This window comes from Saccostrea echinata, unplaced genomic scaffold (genome assembly GCF_033153115.1).
Source record: "Saccostrea echinata isolate AGI-Se365-2 ecotype Australia unplaced genomic scaffold, CSIRO_AGI_Sech_v1 ptg000024l, whole genome shotgun sequence".
NCBI classification, from domain to species: Eukaryota; Metazoa; Mollusca; class Bivalvia; order Ostreida; family Ostreidae; genus Saccostrea; species Saccostrea echinata.
The window spans coordinates 3,813,871-3,830,589 of record NW_026889773.1 but is presented as its reverse complement, the minus strand read 5'-3'; the positions used below and the strand labels follow the sequence as shown (position 1 = coordinate 3,830,589).

Below are 16,719 nucleotides of genomic sequence, written 5' to 3'. Positions count from 1 at the left end.
TAAATTGTTACAGGAATAAATATTTCACTGAAGTATTGCCATTATGTACATGTAGATATGTTGTGACTTAAGTGATTTTATAAGGAAACGTTTCAATTTCTGATTAATATCTTGATAAACTTTTCTCAGCTTGCTTTACTAGTATTTATAACTAAAATTATTTGAGTAGGAATTCCTATATAATTCTTACATCTGAACATCAAACTTTATATTTAAAAAATCATTAAATAACATAATCTTTTCAAAAATATGAGACAAAAATGTATGTAAGTATTTGCAATCATATAATCCATCATATTCAATGTCAAATTTTTTTTCACAAAAGAAATGAAAATTGGAAGATTACATTTTAACAACATTGACTTGTAAGCAATAACAGTAATTATGCAATGAATAAAGGGGGAAAAAAAGAACATTAAATGCCATGACATCAGATCCAGAAATCCTGTAGATATCAGTAAATATCAATAGATATCAATTGAAATCAGTTGATATCAGATTCAGAAATCCTGTGGACAGGTCCATTATCAGGCATTGGAGAGAGACAACAGACTTGTGCCGTTTGTATGGAATGTTTAAATCCATTAAGCTTGTGACACAAAGATGCGAAAAGTAAAATTCTAGTCCGTCATGCCACAGTAATGGAATAAGCTCAAGATATGCAATGTTTACTTCTACCTGGAAGAAAGAAAATACAGATATTCTAAAGCATGTCTACAAGAATTTTACTATTTTTCAATTCAACTGCAATGTTATTTTTCTAGACCATTAATATAGCTTAAAAACCATCTGGAGCTCGCAAAAAAATAAAAATCTCTCTTTTTTCAAAAGAAAACATAAACATTTTATCATCCTTCTTGTTGGTTAACTGAAGAAAATATTTTTATGTAAAAACTATGATTGCAACCTGGCCAATATTCGTAAAAGCTACACAAAAGATTAAAAAAAAAAGTTTGGCAGAACAAGTCAACAAAGACTTCCACACACAAAAATATATTTTCCTATGTGTAAAAGAAAAAATTAAATGTCAAAAGTATTATAAACTATTTCCCTACCTTATTGTAAATCTACTATTCCCATTTTCTTCTTAAGGTCAACTGTTTCTTGGAAAATTAATTCTTTCAAACGTTCCTTAGGTAAATCGTCTAACTCCATCTCAAACGTAAACGGTTCTTCCGCCACAGGCTATAAAAACAAAAACAACATCTAACTTCATCTCAAATGTAGAACTAAAGGCCCATGGGTGACAAAGCTACTGACCCTTCTTTTCTTTAGCAGCAGATTTTTTCCATATATATTCCCATGTAAAATTTAGATGATATATTGTGCTTCCCTAGCCCCCCCCCCCCCCCCCCTTTGTCATGATTTGAACAATCTTGAATCATGGTATCTACACTACCGGAGGATGCTTCCATATAAATATGACTTTAATACAATGGCTTTGCTTTCCTTAAGAAGAAAAATTAAAGACTTTTTCCTATATATTCTTATGTAAATTTTGATTGCTTATTGTGGCCCCTTCCCATCCCTCCCCCCCCCCCCCCCACCCCCCTCCTGATTTGAGCTAAGTAGTCTACACTACCTGAAAATGCTTTCATATAAATATTACTTAGTATCACAATCACCTCAGAGATGTCCCACTTAATTCTGCTCTTCTGTTGTAAAGTCAAAGAATTTCTAAATCTTGCAAGATTTCTGGAGCATAATATCGTTTATTCTAGTGACAATCAAATGATTCGAATATCAGTATGTCCAAAGTACAATATATTGCCAAGAGTTGAACTTCAAATAGTAGGTTGTCTAATTAGGAATGTTTAAAGTATTTTTTCAGCTTCTAAAAGTAACGATTATCTGAAGAAAACGGTTGCATTCAATTAGGCCTAAAAAAATTAATAACTTGGTTCTCAGGCCCGCCCGCATCTAATTCAACAATGCGCATTACCCATTTTTATCCTTAAATAATAAAATAAATTTTCTCTCCATTCCTGACTGCATTTTGACTGCATTTTAGAAATCAGTAAAACGTTTGACAAACATCAAGATGATCCAGACTAATGGCCTAGTTAAAAATCACAAATATGACCATCGAGTTAACAGGATAAGACGTCAAGATTAAGTTTATTCATGATGGCATTGATTTCAGTGCAAAGTCATAAGGGAATGACTGTAATACTTCCATGGTACAAAGTGGGAGTTTCTCTCAAACTGGGGGTTTTTCCATGCTAGAACTTGATCAATAACGCTATCAAAGAAGGCTCCATCAACCTCGGAACTTGGACGTCAGCAAGATTTGCAGATCTCATTTGGTGTGGGTAAACCAAAAACTGATAAATTTGATAATTTTTCATAAAATCATAAGTGCTATTAATAGTGCTGAAACACTCCTAGATTAGTTGTGTTACGTAAGTAACTGACCAGATGCATCACTAAACGTGTTGGGTTCTGTAAGTTTAACACATATCTGGTTTTTAGGATGCTGTCGTTTCATTACCTGAATCATTGGAATGTAGAAGATGCAAGAGAAAGAAGCAGGAAATAAATTATCTTGATTTCTACACTCAATGTTGAAGCACCATTGATTAAAAGTTGGTAGTTTTGAAATAATGAAAAAAAAAATCAAAAATCCCGCATCTGTTTATGAGATAAAAAGGGGGGAAAAAAGCCTCCCTCACGCATTTATTTCTGAGAAAACTGGCCCGAGAACCAAGTTATTTTTTTTCACCTTAGAATTGTATTCAACAAAACTTGCCGCCAGCTAATAGACATTTCCTACCTCCATCTCGAAAGAGTTCCATTTAGTAAAGTAATTGTGATAACAAGTATGAACTATTGTCTAATCATGGCTTTGCTGTTCTTGAGAAAAAGACTTTATTACTCACCTCATCTGCAGGGTCGTAATATTGTTCTAAGTAGGGATGTGCCAGTAACTCCTCCACAGTTTGTCTCTTATGGGGGTTAAAGGTCAACATTTTATCCAGAAGATCTAAAGCTGCAATAGACATGACATATTTTGAACTTCTTTTCAATTACTGACATAATCTCATCTTTCTATATGCCTTACTGAAAATTTTAAAAGCAGGAAAATCTCTTAAAACACAAATAAGGAAAAACTGGGATACAGTTGTTATTTACATTGCTTATAAATAGTGGCTCCACTAAGGAATAAATGTCAATTTGAGAAGAGTACTTCTACCTTCTACCACTTTATTACTATCTACTAAATTTTTGGGGGGGGGGGTTCCGTTTTATTGAGTGTTTATATTCATACCTTTGGGATCAGCTCTGGGGAAAAGTCTGTTCCAAGCTACCTTGGGTTTATAGGGAAGGGACTGGATGTAGCCTCTGGCCTATGGGTGAGACAAAATCAAAGAACTGAACATTCTGAGGCAGGTACAATTTAAAATACTTGAAAGTATGCTTAAACACTGGATATAATCATAGTTTGATATGTCTTGTCACACTTGCTGTACGAACCTTGAATATGATAACCCTCTATCAAAATGATAATTTCTTTTTTCAAAATATTGATAATGATGATTAAGTGTGTAAAAATTATCATTAAATCTTTAACAAGATACATACCTTTTCATTGAGTATACAATCCAGGTCTTCCTGACCTGGAGATCCTAGGACTCCCAGTATGTGATTCAGTTGATCCAGATCTGTCTACGCTAAGGACAATTGTAGCCGATGATGGGGGACAATATCATTATAGAACAAAAAACTTGTGTGTAGATTTACTTAATATTAGGCCAACATTTTTTTTATAAAATGACTTACGGGAGCGCCCACTGCAATTTTGGATAAAACAAAATAAAAATAAAAGTCCCTGTCGTTGATTTTATTTTTAAATTTCCGCCGATTGTCAATGCAAGTGCACTTAGAAAATAAAATTATGTGCAAATAAGTCGGCAATTCTGATTGGCTGCTTTATTGAAAGCCATTATTATTATCGAATCAATTTACATTTGTTATCAATTGTTTCGGAAGTGTATAAAACGTGCCAACATTGATGCAGAAATGTCAACATTTACAAAAGTTGAGAATACTTTGTCCTTACATGTATACATGTACGATAGTTTTTCTAAGTCAACCATAGCTAACAGGAAGATCAGGAAAATCAATTGGAGTATGTCCAATGACGAAATTAAGTTGGAGTTCAAAAGAAATTAAAGAAATGATCAGCCTAATTTTACTAAAGGATATGTTGACAGGACTGTCACTTTCGCTGTGGGTACCGTAACAGTAGTTCTCTTTTACAATTTTGATACCTTTGATGAACGTGATAAAAGAATGAAAATCGAAAATTGATGTTCGAATTTTGTGAAGAATAAAATGAGACATATCTAACTTGCATATGTGCAGCACTGTACGGACTAGAAATTCATATGTATTTTGTTGTGTGTTAAATAGTTGTAGAATAGATATAAACAAAAACTGCATACAGAACGGTATTTAATGTGTTAATACTGTCAAGCTTTCAGATGTTTGTTAATATGCATAAACATATGCTGCATTGCAAAATACAGGTTTAAATCATGATTCTGGGTTTTATATTACAGTGAGATTCTCTTTATAACAATATTTTCCATTTTTGATTTGTTGGTTCAGATTTTTCAGTACTTTGAGAAAATTGAGGTTCTCATTATAAACTTTTTTTCTTTGGAGATCTTGTTGTGGTCATGATTAATATTTTGATAAGAACATGAAGAAATTCCTTAGATTTCCCCCATTTCTCATAAGGGTTTAATAGTCTACTTTTATTTTTTGTGTTGCGGTTATCATATTTTAACCTCCACACTTTATATATATCATATTTTATCGAATAAATGAAAATTAAAAAATCAGACAATTTTTCCAATTTTATTTTTATTTTTTTAGTCGACTGCGCAGAATATGGATTTTTATTTTTATTTATCCCCCCCCCCCCCCCCCCCCGACCCAATTTTTCAAAAAAAAAATTCCCGTAAATCATTTAATAAAAAATGTTCGCCTTATTGTATTATTGTATGTCAGTAGTGCTTGTTCCATGAGCAATTTCAGGAGAGGTAAACCAGTTTTTGAAGCATTTATCTAATACATGTACATTTGAAATTAAAGTCAATAAAAATATTGAGACTCACTTTAAATCTGCATAAGCAGAACAACATTTTAATGAAAAAAAAAATAAATAAATATTAAATAAATAAAAAAATAATATCTGGTAAAGCAGTGATACACACAAGTAACTTTTTTAATATCTCAAGTGAAACAACTTTGGTCTGGTTTAAAAGGGAAATAACTCCAGGACATGACATGGAACATCACCACTTTAAATAATAAAAGAAATGTTGCTCTCTCTTGTGAAAGCATATGAAGGATACAGTGTTTTCCTGGGAAGAGAGGCTGATTCATTAACATTTCAGCCAGAATACACCCAACAGACCAAACATCAACTGAAAGAGATCAGAGATCATAAATCAAAGTGGATACATTTACCACATCTTCTCTGTCTAGTTTGTAATGAAATCACTACTTGTGGTTGGTTAATGACTGTACAGTGATATCCTATTTAACATAAACTGTCATCCATATATTCAGCCATACACATCACTGATGACACAAGGTAATGTGATACACATGCACACCCTAACCCTGAGTACTTCTGGAATATTTACTTCAATGTATTCTTCATGTGCAAAATTTGATATGTTTGAAAACTTTAAAAGTATAGGTCTAATAATGCATTGGCGTGAGCTAATCCAAGTCATCCAATGGGTGGTTATGCACCTGGTCATCAAATTTTTAATTTGGCGGGGAATCAACTTGTGGGGTATTAAATTGACTGAACTTATATTACCTCATTTTATGTCATCTGATGTTTATAAAACACCCCACCCCACAGATCAATCAATGAGTGAAGACATGATTGACATAGGTAATCAGAGATTACAGAGCTCACCTCAACAAATGTTGTCTTTAAGTAAGGCAAAGTCCCAAACTAATAATCTAGTAGTGTGCATCCCTAGATGTAACATTTATGCAATTTTGGTCTGATAGGGCTTGAAGTTACTTGGGAATGGACTTACCTAAAAACTTTAAACTAGTCACTCACCCAGAAAATGTAAGTCATATCCAGCATCTGAAGCAAGTTTGAGAGTGTTCATCATGTGATGCATCATCCATGCAAGTTTGGTTCAGATAGCCATAGCCCTTATAGTTTACTTTAACCTGGTCACTCATCTGGAAAATGTCGGTCAGATACAGCATCCGAAGCAAGTCCAGAAGTGTGCATCCTTAGATGTATCATCCATGCAAGTTTGGTCAATATAGGACTTATAGTTACTTGGAAATAAGACCTGCTCCAAAAACTTTAACCTGGTCATCATCCAGAAAATGTAGGTCAGATCCAGCATCCGAAGCAAGTCCAGTAGTGTGCATCCTTAGATGTATCATCCATGCAAGTTTGGTCAATATAGGACTTATAGTTACTTGGAAATGAGACCTGCTCCAAAAACTCAAACTTGGTCACTCAGCTGGAAAATGTCGGTCAGATCCAGCATCTGAAGCAAGTCCAGTAGTGTGCATCCTTAGATGTATCATCCATGCAAGTTTAAACAACATTGGGCTTATAGTTAGGCCATTCCAAGTTTTTTCTCTGTTTAGCGTCCGCGTGCGCCTAGGTTTTTGACACCCAATATAAGAAACAAGAGGCCCATGGGCCACAGCACTCACCTGAGTAACTTTGGCCTTGCTGTTTTTCACCTGATTTCTCCCCCCCCCCCATAGTACTTATTGTGGCCCCGCCCTACCCCCGGGGGTCATGATTTGAACAATTTAGAATCTACACTTCCCCAGCATGCTTCCACATAAGTTTCAGCTTTTTTTCTGGCCCAGTGGTTCTTGAGAAGAAGATTTTTAAAGATTTTTACTCAGGGATTTTTTTAGGGTCTCTCTGGGGCCGAAATTCGGCCCCATTCCCAATGCTGAAAAGTGTATGTTTTTCCCAAAATCATACCTAAAAATTCCCAATATGAAAAAAAAAGTATTAGGTTGTAAATTATTAAAATAAAATAATGACAAAAAGGTGTTTATGTTCTCTATGTGCGATGTACCAGCCATCCGAGGACTTCCGAGAAGTTATTCGGAATACTCCGGATGTTTGCATGCATACTTTTTAAAGCGGGATCGATGTTTAAAAATTAAAGTCGGGATCGTTATCTGAAAAATAAACGTGCATCATGCTCATGTCAGTCTCTCCAGTTTGCCTAGGACGGTAATTTTCAGGCTGTGTTGAATCGCTCTTTTTCTTATAAACTGGTCAAACAATACCAATTAACCACTCATCTGGAACAAACCCACTATTAAATGTTATTTGAAAGAACTTCTTGCATAAAGGTAATAAAGATGACGTATAAATATGTTCATTTACAATGTTATCATACCCTGCGGCTTTGCCATTTTTAAGCTTCTGAATTTCAACAGCTGCTATTATTTCATATCACTAAAGCTGGTTTAAGCCAGCTTCATACTATAAAAAAAAGAAAAAATTATTAAATATTTGACTTTTGCTTGTTTTTTCCTATTTATTTGTATGAAGATATTTTTCCCAATTTCAACCAAATATCGCTATTTTTCCCAATCTTGATGGCCCCGGCCCCTGGAATCAAAGGGTAAAAAAATCCCTGTTACTACATATTTCAATGTAAAACTTGGATTCCCTATTGTGGCCCCGCCCTACCCCCCGGGGGTCATGATTTGAACAATTTAGAATCTACACTATTCAAGGATGCTTCCAAGTAAGTTTCAGCTTTTCTGGCCCAGTGGTTCTTGAGAAGAAGATTTTTAAAGATTTTTCCTATATATATCAATGTAAAACTTGGATTCCCTATTGTGGCCCCTTACTACCCCCGGGGGTCATGATTTGAACAATTTAGAATCTACACTACCCCAGCATGCTTCCAAGTAAGTTTCAGCTTTTCTGGCCCAGTGGTTCTTGAGAAGAAGATTTTTAAAGATTTTTCCTATATATTTCAATGTAAAACTTGGATTCCCTATTGTGGCCCCGCCCTACCCCCGGGGGTCATGATTTGAACAATTTAGAATCTACACTACCTCAGCATGCTTCCACCTAAGTTTCAGCTTTTCTGGCCCAGAGATTCTTGAGAAGAAGATTTTTAAAGATTTTTCCTATATATATCAATGTAAAACTTGGATTCCCTATTGTGGCCCCGCCCTACCCCCGGGGTTCATGATTTGAACAATTTAGAATCTACTCTACCCCAGCATGCTTCCACATAAGTTTCAGCTTTTCTGGCCCAGTGACTCTTGAGAAGAAGATTTTTAAAGATTTTTCCTATATATATCAATGTATAACTTGGATTCCCTATTTTGGCCCCGCCCTACCCCCGGGGGTCATGATTTGAACAATTTAGAATCTACACTACCCCAGCATGCTTTCACATAAGTTTCAGCTTTTCAGGTCCAGTGGTTCTTGAGAAGAAGATTTTTAAAGATTTTTCCTATATATTTCAATGTAAAACTTGGATTCCCTATTATGGCCCCGCCCTACCCCCGGGGGTCATGATTTGAACAATTTAGAATCTACACTTCCCCAGCATGCTTCCACGTAAGTTTCAGCTTTTCTGGCCCAGTGGTTCTTGAGAAGAAGATTTTTAAAGATTTTTACTACATATTTCAATGTAAAACTTGGATTCCCTATTGTGGCCCCGCCCTACCCCCGGGGGTCATGATTTGAACAATTAAGAATCTACACTACCTTAGGATGCTTCCAGATAAGTTTCAGCTTTTCTGGCCCAGTGGTTCTTGAGAAGAAGATTTTTTAATGACCCCACCCAATTTTTGTATTTTCTTGATTATCTCCCCTTTGAAGGGGACTTGGCCCTTCATTTTAACAATTTAAACTCCCCTTCACCCAAGGTTGCTTTGTAATAAGTTTGGTTAAAATTGGCCCAGTGGTTCTTGAGAAGAAGTCGAAAATGTGAAAAGTTTACAGACGGACGACAGACGGACGGACAGACGGACGGACGACGGACAATGGGTGATCAGAAAAGCTCACTTGAGCTTTCAGCTCAGGTGAGCTAAAAACAAACAGAATCAGGAGTCCTAAAACTGATTATTCTGGTCAAAATCTTTGAATTCAGTCAATTTCTCTACATAGTTGTCTACAATATGTCATGTTAGGTAAACTTTAAGCATTTAATATCCTGATTTTGCTTAAGAATAGATCTAACTATGAGAAAAGTAGATTAATGAAATCAAATCCTTTGACTGACCTCATTTTTATGATTATCAATTCTTTTTTTTATTTTTTGGTTTGTGTGTTTTTTGCGAATAAGTAGGTAGGTTTTTGAAAGATGGGTGGACGCTAAACAGAGAAAAAACTTGGAATGGCCTTACTTAGAAATGAGGCTGCTCTCAAGACTTTAAACTGGTCATTCATCCGGAAAATGTAGGTCAGATCTAGCATCCAAAGCAAGCGTGGTAGTTTGCATCCTTAGATGTATCATCCATGCAAGTTTGGTCAATGTAGGGCTTATAGTTACTTGGAAATGAGACCTGCTTCAAAAACTTTAACCTGCTCTAAGAACTTTAACCTGCTCCAAACACATTTACCTGGTCATTCTTCAGCTGAAATTGCAGTATCTGAAACCTTGACTGGTACAATGAAACATACTAGAAGCATCCTACATGCATCTCTGATTAATATAGGGCACAGAAGTACTTGAAAAGAAAACTGCACCAAAAACTTTAACCTGGGATGCCGAGGGTATTACATAAGCTCCCCCAACTTCATGAGGTGAGCTAAAAATGCACACAAATATATATAACATCCAGCAAGTTATAGTATACTCTCCACAGACCTATACTTTTCAACAGGTCACTTGTGGACTTTGAAACTGAAGAATGAAATATGGCTAATACTACAAGTATTGTCTTTCATCATCTGAATTTAAATGTTTCTCAATGCCTAACACAGAAGACCAATCAGTCAAAAGATTTCAAATAAACAGTATTACAATGTACTTACTAGACTTAGTGTAGCCCTTGGAGTTGAGCATGATCTCAGGAGCTCGGTACCATCTCGTGGCTACATACTCAGTCAAAAACCCTGTGTGATCATGATTAGGATCAGCAACTCGAGCCAACCCAAAATCACAAATCTACAATATAAGTTCTCAAAGATAATTCTACCAATGAAAAAATATCCAGCAATTTAAAAGTCTTGTAATAGTATCTAGCTTTTCTCTTTTCCAACTTGAACTTACTAACTGTATTTTTAATTACTTATTTACCAATATTAAGATCAAGTGTTGTGTTGAGGATGAAACTGTACTGATCTTTATGTCAATGTCACCTTGAGGACAAGATTGACACCCAAAGTCACATATTCCAGTTTTGAGGGTGAATTGTATTCACCTTTTATTAGGTTTTTGAGACAGAGAGAGAAGGACAATAAAACACTTTAGAAAGTTCCTGTTGGTTCTTGACTACAACTCCGTGAAGCTTTATATCTATCCGAAGTGCGATTTAAAATTTAGAGAAAGACTTCACATAGCTCTCAGGGTGATATTTTTCATTCAAGTTTTTCCAAAAAAAATTGTAATTTCTACATTTTTGAGAGATAGACAATAAAACTCTACAGAAAGTTACTTTGGCGTCTCAACTACAATTCTCTGAAGTTTTGTGTCGATCCGATGTGTGAATTTATTTTTAGAGCGATATTCTATGTTGCAACTGCTGTGATTTTTTTTTTCGAAAAAGGGGGGGTGGGGGGGTGGGGGTGGGGTTTAATATTATCATCCTTAGCCTGTTATAAACTGGGAGTTGTTATCAACTCCACTTCCTCAGTAAACATTCTGACCTTAATATCAAGGTCATATGTCAAGGTCAAAGGTCAAGGTCATGTTATAAAAAAAAAAAAACTATTTACTCTCTATGTTTTACACTGAGACTTTCGCTGGATGCATGTCTTTACTTTCCTATCCGACCCTTGGATAAAGGTCAAGGTCAAAGTCATACAGACAGGTGGAAAGACCCAATAAACAATGGCATTTCAAGTGATTTCTGCTAAGAAAGGTCAAAGAAGTTAATTATTACTAGACGAGCTTGTTGCAAAGCAACAAATAAGTCTTCCGTCTAAGTTTGAAGGAAAAGATTGAGATCGAGAGACTTCTACGGTCACATGTGCAACCAGAAGTCTCTGACGAGACTGTAGCTCTACTGGTTGTATTTATAAAGGAAGATAAAAGTAGCACTTTGACTTGAATATTTGCAACAGCAATAAACAGAATAATGATCCTTGGTTTAGTCTCTTTTGTGGCAAGATTTATTATTATATCAGACTAAAACTGTAGGAGGAGTAGCCTATTAAAACAATTTTACAGAAATTTTGATTTAAGTAACCATGGCAACATCATTCAACAAAATCAAAAAACAATAACTCTGTAGTCTACTTGTATGCCACATTATACTGAAATCAGACAAAAAGTGTAGGAGGAGTAGCGTTTTGAAAGTATTTCAAGAAAATTTCTACTTTTAGTAACCATGGCAACACCGTTCATTGAAATCCAAAACTGGTATAGAGAATTATGTATCTTAGTGTAGTCTAATTGTGTGCTAAGTTATACTAAAATTAGACCAAAACTGTAGGAGGAGTAGCATTTTGAAGGTATTTCAAGGAAATTTCTATTTTTAGTAACCATGGCAACACTGTTCATCGAAATCCAAAACTGGTACAAAGAATAATGTATCTTAGTGTAGTTTACTTGTGAGCTAAGTAATACTAAAATCAGACCAAAACTGTAAGAGTAGCATTTTGAAGGTATTTCAAGGAAATTTCTATTTTTAGTAACCATGGCAACAATGTTCATCGAAAACAGAAAATCAATATAAAGAATTATGTATCTTAGTGTAGGATACTTGTTTGCCAAGTTATACTGAAATCAGACCAAAACTGTAAGAGGAGTAGCATTTTGAAAGTATTTCACAGAAATTTCTATTTTTAGTAACCATGGCAACATCGTTCATTGAAATCCAAAACTGGTATAGAGAATTATGTATCTTAGTGTAGTCTAATTGTGTGCTAAGTTATACTAAAATTAGACCAAAACTGTAGGAGGAGTAGCATTTTGAAGGTATTTCAAGGAAATTTCTATTTTTAGTAACCATGGCAACACTGTTCATCGAAATCCAAAACTGGTACAAAGAATAATGTATCTTAGTGTAGTTTACTTGTGAGCTAAGTAATACTAAAATCAGACCAAAACTGTAGGAGTAGCATTTTGAAGGTATTTCAAGGAAATTTCTATTTTTAGTAACCATGGCAACAATGTTCATCGAAAACAGAAAATCAATATAAAGAATTATGTATCTTAGTGTAGGATACTTGTTTGCCAAGTTATACTGAAATCAGACCAAAACTGTAAGAGGAGTAGCATTTTGAAAGTATTTCACAGAAATTTCTATTTTTAGTAACCATGGCAACATCGTTCATTGAAATCAAAAACCGATACACAGAATTATGTATCTTATTATAGTCTACTTGTGTGCCAAGTAATATTGAAATCAGATAAAAACTGTAGGAGGAGTAGCATTTTGAAAGTATTTCACAGAAATTTCTATTTTTAGTAACCATGGCAACACCGTTCATTGAAATCAAAAACTGATACACAGAATTATGTATCTTATTATAGTCTACTTGTGTGCCAAGTAATATTGAAATCAGATAAAAACTGTAGGAGGAGTAGCATTTTGAAAGTATTTCACAGAAATTTCTATTTTTAGTAACCATGGCAACACCGTTCATCGAAATCAAAAACCGAAACACAGAATTATGTATCTTAGTGTAGTCTACTTGTGTGCCAAGTTATACTGAAATTAGACCAAAAGTGTAGGAGGAGTAGCATTTTGAATGTTTTTCACAGAAATTTCTATTTTTAGTAACCATGGCAACACCGTTCATTGAAATCAAAAACCGATACACAGAATTATGTATCTTAGTGTAGTCTACTTGTGTGCCAAGTAATACTGAAATCAGACCAAAACTGTAGGAGGAGTAGCATTTTGAAAAATTGTTTACAGACGGACGGACAGACAGACAGACAGACGGACGGACGACGTACACCTTACTATTGCATAAGCTCTTCTGGTCTCTGACCAGTAGAGCTAAAAATGAGCCATTTACCATTACTCTCGGTGTGACCGGAAGTGACGTCATTTTGACGACTTTCAATGGTCTCCTTAGCTGCTACTTATCATTTGGAACAACTTTCCTTCTACGAAGCTATACAAAATTCTCAACACTTTTTGAGATATCGCGAAAACACTTTTGGCCCCTCTAGCTCCCTAACGTTAGGGGCCAGGCCCTTATTGTTGGTATCATTTGAAGAATCGTAACATTCTACACAACTTTTGTTCTATATGTTTTAACAAAATATTTACAGGTAAAAAGATATTATAGAAAAGGTGTTAAAAATTTTCAAATTCCCGATAGGACTTTTTTTGGGTCATAGCGAGCGCCGACGTACGACACTTCCAATAAAAATGAAACGCCTTCCGCATATCTACAGTGATAGGTCTACCATACCTGAAAGTTTCATGTTTCTAACTAAAGCCGTATGAGAGAGAAGGACTTGCTACCTACCTGTAAGTCACAAGCTGTTTTGAGGATTCAGTGTGGACCTTCAGATTACATGTTGTGTCAAGGACATTGTTCTTAGTTTAGGTCACATGTTGTGTGAGGACTCAGTACCTACCTTTAGGTCACACGTTGTGTTGAGTAGGAGATTGCTAGGTTTGAGGTCACGGTGAAGGACATTAGCAGAATGTATGTATTTGAGACCTCGTAGAATCTGGTACAGGAAGTAGCAGACGTGATCGTTACTCAGCTGCTGTGTCTTCAAAAGTTTGTACATGTCTGTTTCCATCAAACATTGTACTATATATCTAAACTCTAATAAGGAATAATACTGAAGAAGCACTGATGAGCATGAAAAACTGTAATTATTTTATTTCATTATTTCTCAATGAACAACACTATCAATTTTTTTAAATTTAGACAAATACTCTGATCACTCAAAGACAAATTTAGACAAATACTCTGACCAATCAAAGACAAATTTAGATAATACTCTAACCAATCAAAGACAGAGAATCTAAAAGAATGACATTCTTGTTAAAGGATACACATCTTTCATTTCCTCAATAGTTGGTGCCCTTAAAATGTCTTGTATATTAATTATCTGTAAAGGAGTAAATAATCAATGGTTAATCAATATCATCAACAACAAAAATCTTTTGACATAAAGATTCTCCAGCATCAATCAATATAATTAATGGCACCAAACTTAGCACAAAAATAATTAGTAGTGACTACCTGAACCATTTACTTAAACATTTTTTATTGAACTCTCTTTATCTTCTATACAATTGTTCTACATCATCATTACACATCATCAATGTTTTTCTATTTTAGACCAGTAAAGCCAGGTGTATTGATCAGTTTATCGTAAGTAATATATATGTGTGCTGCTATTGTGACATGAACAAGGAAATGCTTTCAAGGCCACATTTCCTCTTTGTCCCTTAGCCTCTTTATGGTATGGTCAGTAAAGTCATAATAAATGATTGTAATAAATAATGACTGACCCATTGTAAGGCTTGATTTCTGATCTATCATTGATGTCCAGTAACTCATTAATTTTCCTAATTTAAGGCCACTGACCATTCTGACGGTACCCCAGATTCTGATATACAGTCAGGGGTGAGACTGAAATCCATCATATTGAAAAATGATTGATAAATGTCATTTCTACTAACTATGTAATGTATGTATTTTTATCATTTTTGTTAAAGTGACCTGCATGTCTGGCTAATTTTACAGTGAGTTTCAAACACTAGTCTATATGCAAACCTCTGTGGGTCCTTGATTGGAAATAAACTTTCCTCCTTCACTTTTAAATCTGTATTATTGAATTCATGTTATTAAGGCAAATCATGAAATATGTCCTTCCCCTGACTGTTTAAGCAGTAGATGGTAGCTGCACCTTACCATGCTTCATCTCTTCTTATTGTTTTCTATTTTTTAATTTAAATCAAAACTTATTATCATAATAAATTGATACTTTAAAAAAAGGCACCCCCTCCCCCATTTTAATTTTCTGAAAATTTTGATTGAAAAAAAAAAACCTGTAGGATAAATTTTGTTGACTGGATTTAATGAACAAGAATACTTTTTCTTGGTCTTATTGTTTGAATTTTTAGTAACATTTTCATGATTGAACTTGTTAATATCTTGATTTCTCTGGTTGTTTGTTGGGTTAGAGTTAGGGTTATTATCTGAATTGTTACGTACATTTTCATGTTTGAACCTTGTTAATATCTTGATTTCTCTGGTTGTTCGTTGGGTTAGAATTAGGGTTATTATCTGAATTGTTACTTACATTTTCATGTTTGAACCTTGTTAATATCTTGATTTCTCTGGTTGTTCGTTGGGTTAGAATTAGGGTTATTATCTGAATTGTTACTTACATTTTCATGTTTGAACCTTGTTAATATCTTGATTTCTCTGAGTGTTCTTTGGCAATAGGTCTGATGTTCAAAAGGTGAGATCTTCTTAATGGCAACCTTCTGTTTGGTAACTGTGTCCAGAGCCGATCTGAAAGTTTGAGAGAATAATGCTGTAAATAATGATATGACATGTCGTTAGAAAATTTACTTTACTCAAATTACACTAATACACAAATTTTTAGGTTTCATAAACTTGGTGAGAAAAGTTGTGCATCCATCTCTGCAGATTATAAATACACATCAAAGATTTCACCTTTAATATATGCTTGTAGATACTGTTATTTTATTTATCACAAGGAGTAGTTAAAATGCATTATCATTAAAATGATAAAATTATAAACTTCTGCACAGTCAACACAATATTGTGTTTATCACCTTGTCTTGGAAAAAAAATGTATTAATTTGATTTAAATTTTCTTGTAAAAAAATGTAAATTAAATTCTTTTTTCCCTTCGTACAAGTTGTCAAAATATGTGGTTGGTTCATTCAATGACTTGTTTGATAAATCCTACATTACTATGAACTTGTCAACTGGTTGTATAGTGATTTACCAGTGTTAAATACTTCTACAGGCAACTATTATTATACCACAATGCACTTTACATAAAAACAGAGCAAAGAGTACAGTCACAAAACGCTTCATATAAATGTCTTAAATATCTCGTTTTTAACATAGAAAAGACAATAGAGTAACGTCCCTTGACTGCAGTTGCGTGCAGGTGCATGCTTATAACTTACACAACCATTCCATATGCGCCCTCCCCTATGTATTTCAAGTCAACATAGCGTGGACCCACGAGGAATTCCTGTGCCTTCACGGCCACGGGTTTATTTGCAGGTTTCCCCCCGCTCGCCATGTTGATAGCCAGGAGTCACGTGACAATTGACGTCACAGGGAATTTTGTATATTTTGCATATTTCTGGTACAAGTGCACTTGACTCATGCATAGCGTTTGGTTTCAGCATAGACAAATGCTTTAGGTCTATGGTTTCAGATGGTTATTTTTCTTTGTCTCTAAACACAGGGGGCGGATCCAGCAATCTTTGAATGGGGGTTCCCGGGTGGTGACCCTCTAAACCCCCCCCCCCCATCGTGGTAAATAATATCCTTGTTTTATATTTGTACGTTAATTGAAGCCCCCCCCTTCC

General features: G+C 34.8%; 1 protein-coding gene across 2 annotated transcripts; it reads right to left on the bottom strand.

Moving 5' to 3' along the window:
• Nucleotides 1-280: 280 nt before the first annotated feature.
• Nucleotides 281-16,452, bottom strand: LOC133191715 (mitogen-activated protein kinase 1-like). Of its 2 annotated transcripts, XM_061327450.1 has the most exons (11): nucleotides 16,309-16,452; nucleotides 15,532-15,658; nucleotides 14,188-14,243; nucleotides 13,758-13,947; nucleotides 10,031-10,163; nucleotides 5,364-5,435; nucleotides 3,583-3,662; nucleotides 3,269-3,347; nucleotides 2,880-2,989; nucleotides 1,056-1,185; nucleotides 284-678 (listed from the first exon to the last, which is right to left on the bottom strand). In XM_061327450.1, exons 1-10 carry the CDS (start codon nucleotides 16,425-16,427, stop codon nucleotides 1,057-1,059), a joined length of 1,095 nt encoding a protein of 364 aa, XP_061183434.1. In that variant the 5' UTR covers nucleotides 16,428-16,452; the 3' UTR covers nucleotides 284-678; nucleotide 1,056. The 2 variants fall into 2 exon arrangements, with proteins under 2 accessions (XP_061183435.1, XP_061183434.1); XM_061327451.1 differs by lacking the exons at nucleotides 15,532-15,658; nucleotides 16,309-16,452 and adding an exon at nucleotides 15,444-15,490 and having other exon boundaries at nucleotides 281-678.
• Nucleotides 16,453-16,719: the final 267 nt, after the last annotated feature.